Below are 6,000 nucleotides of genomic sequence, written 5' to 3' on the forward strand. Positions count from 1 at the left end.
TATCCTTACTGGCCCCACACAAAATGGACTGGGAAGATACAGTGTAGGATGTGACAGATTTATTTACCTATTTATTTTCTGTAAAAGGCTAGGGGCATATCTCCTATCTGATCAGTGTATTAAGACAATTTAGAGTGATTTTATGTATGTGCCTTCAAATGCCCTTGAAAAACTACTGAAGTTAATGAAAGTGTTTTTCAATTTCATGATTGTTAAGAAATGAAAAGGCCATGCTGTGATAGATATCCTCTGTGACATATACCTCCAGTTATACCAGTAGGGAGGGGACATGATTTAAATACTGTCTGGTTTCCAATGGGCTTCTTGGGTATRGAATGCACTTAATTCATTTTTAAGTGAAGAGAAAGATATAACTGCAAGTATGATAGAAGCATGTAAATCAGTGCCAGAACACAGAGGAATAAAACCRGCATATTTGGAATCTCAGATATAGCCATGAAAAGAGAAATAAGAAACTTGATGGCCTCTTCAGAGCAGTKCAAATGTTAAAAAATTGGGCAGCCTGTGTGGTGCAAATTTTAGGGGCAATGGGAGTACAAGTGTTGTCAGTCTCTYTGCATCCACCCACTGCCTGCACAAATTCCAGCCCTCCCAGCTACGCTCTGTCAGAGATCCCTGCCAGTGCTGTGTGTTAGACAGCTGCGAGYCTGCATCTGTTCTCTGTTTTCCACTCAATTAAAGCAAAGAGAAAAAATATAAATAAGACAAATTGCTCTGACAGTAAATTTTGTGAAAAGCTATGTCTGAAAGATGTGGTTTCATAGGAACTTGGTGCAAGATTTTGTGTTCTTTAAAAATGTGATTTTCCAGAGGTTTTTAATTTACAGCTTTTAAATATGTTCCTCTATTTTTTTGGTAAATATACAAAAGGCTTTCTGTCTTACACAGATCACTATTTAATTTGGGGAAGAAATGGTGTAAAAAGAAGTGAGGCGAGAAAGGAGAAATGCTTGTCATATTAGATACAGACAAGAAAAATCAGTAGCTGGTCTGTAAGGGATTATTAGAAAAGGCTGTGACTTCTCCTGCATTAATTGACGTGGAGTACACAGTATGTACATCTGTCGACACAAAACTCATTAAAATTTTCATTATTCTGTTATTTATTTTGTAGTTGTGACTGAAGGTCTCAGTCAAGAACGCAGACCAATGAGTATTCATAAAAGGAGTAGGGAAATTGCATTATTATTATTAGATTCACAATGACATGGACTCCAAGCATGGTCAGGCTGGCACCACCAAGACAGCACCCTGACAGTGGACTCCAGGGGCAAGAAAAAATAAACAAATGTGGCTCTGATGGAAGGCACAGCAGCTTTGCAGAGTGAATATTCAAGCAAGAGCACTTCACTCTGAGATGCTGCATGCAGCCACACACAGCCTACAGGATGACAAGACTCTGTACCTCAGTTTTTGTAGTATTTCATTATACTCTCATCACTTATAGACAACATAACAGAAGAATAATGTGAATGTCTGGGGTTAAATCTGATGGCCAGTGTAAAAAAAAAAAAGGCAAATGAGAATTAAGTAATAATTACTTGGAAAATAATAGACATTTCTCTTTTGGTTCACTGAGTAGAGAGGTGCAACTTAATTTCTCAAAAAAATATTTCTCTCCAATTTGGAAATCCAGTCATTTTAGTCTCTGATGGAAATAATGGGGTTTGTATTATATATCTCAATATATCCTTTCTTTCTTCTTCTCTTCTTTTTTTCAGGTTACCTGCGCAAATTTAACAAATGGAGGAAAAACAGAACTTCTAAAATCAGGAAGCTCCAAATCCACACTAAAGCACATATGGACAGAAAGTAGCAAAGACTTGTCCATCAGCCGACTGCTGTCACAGACTTTTCGTGGAAAGGAAAATGAGACAGATTTGGACCTGCGATAYGATGCCCCAGAAACTTATTCTGAGCAAGATCTCTGGGACTGGCTGAGGAACTCCACAGATCTGCAAGAGCCTCGGCCCAGAGCAAAGAGACGGCCCATCGTCAAGACTGGGAAATTTAAGAAAATGTTTGGCTGGGGAGATTTTCATTCCAACATCAAGACTGTGAAGCTAAATCTGTTAATAACAGGGAAAATCGTTGACCATGGCAATGGGACGTTTAGTGTTTACTTCAGGCATAACTCCACTGGTCAAGGGAATGTATCTGTGAGCCTAGTGCCCCCTACAAAAATAGTGGAATTTGACTTGGCACAACAGACAGTGATTGATGCCAAAGATTCCAAGTCCTTTAACTGTCGAATCGAGTATGAAAAGGTTGACAAGGCTACCAAGAATACACTCTGCAACTATGACCCTTCAAAAACCTGTTATCAGGAGCAGACCCAGAGCCACGTGTCATGGCTCTGCTCCAAGCCCTTTAAAGTAATCTGTATTTACATTTCCTTTTATAGTACAGATTATAAACTAGTACAGAAGGTGTGTCCTGATTACAACTACCACAGTGACACACCCTACTTCCCTTCAGGGTGAGGACCAACTCGTGTCTGAGACTGAAGCCTGGGGAATAAAAGAGGTCGAATGACAGGGCTGTAACCTCAAGGAGGAAGGCCACATCTATTGCCTGGAATGTGTCTACTTGCTGCTGCTGATGTCAAATGGCTGCAAATATGTTAGTGGAAAACAATCTAATGTAATTTTTACCCAGTCAGCTCCATGTATCAATCTAGGTGTAAATCACTATGGATTTGAAATAAAACCATGCACATACACAGAGACACACATACACACTTTTCAGCGCACATTATTGAGATTCCTGTTGAGAAATCTTTCATTGTCTGATATCTAAGGATTCAGCATAACCTATCATCAAGCAAAATGGATTAAYTAGACAGTACAAGGTTTCTAACGCAGACTGTTATGGAAATCTCCTTGAAAGTCCTTTGAGTACACACCAATCAATAATCCCCACTCATGCATTCTACTGCTTGGAGTAGCTGTACTGGTAAATAATGCTGTAGGAGTAAATACTTGTTCAAATGGGAAAAAAAGTGTGTTTAGAGTTCATTATTCCCCATCATATGAACACAGCAAAATGTCATGACTTTTTCCCAGCATACAGTAGGCACATTCAAGGTGGTGTTGGTGGCTCTTTTTCCGTGGAGCAAGCCTGTTTCTAGTAAAGATGGGCAAACATTTGGAATTTACATGTGAGCAGACATTCTGGTTTCATGTTTCTCTGACTCTTTAAGCTCTGATTCTTTAAACTTGTTYGAGTTTAGGCCAGCTAAACTACTTAAAAACTGCAACTGATCTCTAAGAAGGAAAATGCCTGGCGGAGAACATGTAAGTTATAAGTGGCTGTCTTATCTTTATTACAAAATATTGTAACAAATTCAATATCCTAGTCTTCATTTGTATGAATGGTTTGTATTGTACATAATTTAACCAGTGTTATTTGAGCTGCTTATTAATATTAACTTGTAATTGTCTCTCTGCTTGTTATTGGTTAAAAACAATCAAGGAAATGAGGAATCCATTTTATCAATGTAGCTGTAAACTCCATTAAAAGACAGAACTATGTACAAAGCATTTATTCAGCTAAAGTATTGTTGAAAGCTATACATATACAACATTACAGTCTGTCTGTATTTAGATATTTTATTTCCAGAGGAAAAAAAAATGAACTGTACATAAAAATAAAAAATCTTAAAGTTGAGTTTCAATATGTACTGTGTAGATAGTAGTTTAAATAGCTCTGACAAGCGGGTAACACTCCAAGTCTAATACAATTTTCAATATTGTCTCTTTGCATATGTACATATATATACATTTATATATAAATTTGTGTGTGTGCATATTTGTGYGTGTATAAGTACATGTGTGTGTGATTGTGTGCAAATACATGTATATGTTGAACACATACAAATTTCTCAAGCCCTGTTCCAAGCAAGCAGATTTTACCACTGAAGGGCTTGCTGGATCAAGTGGAAGCCCCCACACAGATAAGAAATTACAGGTGCAGGGCTTTGTTTAATATGAGTCATGATAATTTAGAAGTGGGAAAACATAGAGCCAGTCTCTGTGTACAAAGGCCTGTCTTTGCCTTAATTCTAACCTCCTCTGAGGTATTGATCTCTATGGAATGAAGAGATCCCTTTTTATGGTACTAAGGAGTTTTCTTCCTATAAACAAAAAGCTCATAGCTTTTAAATATATATATATATATTTTGTGGATAGTGGCATACTTTACCCCCAACATCCTGAAAACCAGCAGCTATAAGAAGTCCATGCCTAAAAGCAGGCTGCCCAAAGAAGATCTCAGTATTTAATATATCATATGMTTCAGAGTTATCATTCCAGGAAATGTTTTCTTCCCCCTTCCATCCTTACCTCCAGGTTCTGTGCTCTTGGGTCAAAGCTGCAAATGCAGATATGGGTCAGCATCCAATTATGCACAGCATTATGAACAGCTTCTCCAAAATCCTAACAAACACTCCACTAACATTTCAAGAAGTGAAAAGTTCAAAACAACTACCAGCTGTGGATTTCTCTTGCTGAAATGTGCAGAATCTAAATGTGAATGGAGCAAAGCAAATGGATAACATTATTGAAAGTAAATGTTTTCCCACTGAGGTATCAGTAAGGGAGGAAACTTCCATATTATTATTGCTTTGGCTTCTTTGAATAGATATACTTGTGGGAATTTCTTCATTATGTATGGCATTTCCCAGGACAAACTTGTGACCCTGGACCCTGGACAAAGAAATTTTCCAAGGCATGTAGTCCATATTCTGATGGCATTCAAGAGCATGCTGAGATACACAATTTTTTTCTTTGACAGGGATTATGATTCAACTGGTAATGTTTGTCCCTTGTGCTCTATGAAAAGTAATTGTTATGAATATAAACCATAAAATAATTTGTGTTGTTGCCTATAGTTAAATCTTGTGTCTATTAAATCAATAGGAATTTTGCAATTGATTTCAATATAAATTTCCATTGGATAGTATGTAGAACTCCAGTGTTAAGTATGATTAACAGTCTTAGCAGTCTGTATTACAATTGCACATTACATGGTTTGTTTATATTCCTGAAAACTGGATGTGAAATATTATTGCTGGTACAGTTCTATTATTTTCTATATTTTTAAAAACTTCCCATAAATCTATGAAATATATACATTCTGTTAAAATATAAATATTTRTCCACTTTTCAGGTAACATCCACACAAAAAGCAACTATTCATCATGCCATGGTTTTGATCCTATTAATTGTGGTTGTTGGTATTTTATCTGCCTCTGTCACAGTCAGTCATATTATTAATTAGTCTTAAGCCTTTGAAGAATTTGCTGTTCTTCATAAGCATTGTTGAGTTTTAACTTGAAAGGATTCTTTTGGTGATTGAGTTGTGAAACAGTGATCTATTATCAGAATAGATAATGTATTTCTTAGGTGCTAGTTCACTGCATTTCATTCAATCTACTTGGGAAATATTTTGTTTTTATTAACTTTGTTAAAGAATATTTTTGGTTTTGTCATTTGAGAAAAGGAATTTACTGAAAATGAATGTGTWAAGTCAGTTAAGCAATGTATGTATGGGTGTCTCGGTCTTGCACATGAACAATGCCTTAACGGAGCTCGAGGCCAGGCAAATGCTGCCACACCATAACTCACTAATTCTAGAAGTAATAAAGATGTATATCTCCAAAGGTATATTTTTAGGATTAAAGAAGATTAAGTTACTTATTTTTAAGAAGTGAAGAGACTGTTTCTGTTCACCTTTTTGTTGTTTTTTTTTTAACATTTAAATCATGCTTGGCTCTTATTTTCCCTTCATAGAGAAATCACAAATAGAGATATTTTAATGTATACAATTATTTCTGGTGGAAAAATAAATGGATCATGCACTTGAGGAAGTATCAGTACATTAAAATTGCCTTGCATGGATCAGTGATATTATTTATGTGTCAGTGCTTCTGAGAAAAGAAATCCAAGATGTAACTGAACGTTGTTTTGCAAAAAAAGC

At 36.3% G+C, this 6,000-nt stretch overlaps 1 protein-coding gene across 1 annotated transcript in view; it reads left to right on the top strand.

The window, feature by feature from the left end:
* NXPH1 (neurexophilin 1) overlaps positions 1-3,824 on the top strand; it is a 135,161-nt gene extending 131,337 nt beyond the window's left edge. Inside the window, exon 2 of the mRNA XM_057370701.1 lies at positions 1,743-3,824. Coding sequence (XP_057226684.1) covers positions 1,743-2,504 — 762 coding nt within the window. The 3' untranslated portion in view covers positions 2,505-3,824. The remainder of the gene's footprint in view (positions 1-1,742) is intronic.
* Positions 3,825-6,000: the final 2,176 nt, after the last annotated feature.

Source organism: Malurus melanocephalus, unplaced genomic scaffold (assembly GCF_030028575.1).
Source record: "Malurus melanocephalus ecotype Western Australia unplaced genomic scaffold, MMel_1.1 scaffold_130, whole genome shotgun sequence".
Taxonomy (NCBI): Eukaryota; Metazoa; Chordata; class Aves; order Passeriformes; family Maluridae; genus Malurus; species Malurus melanocephalus.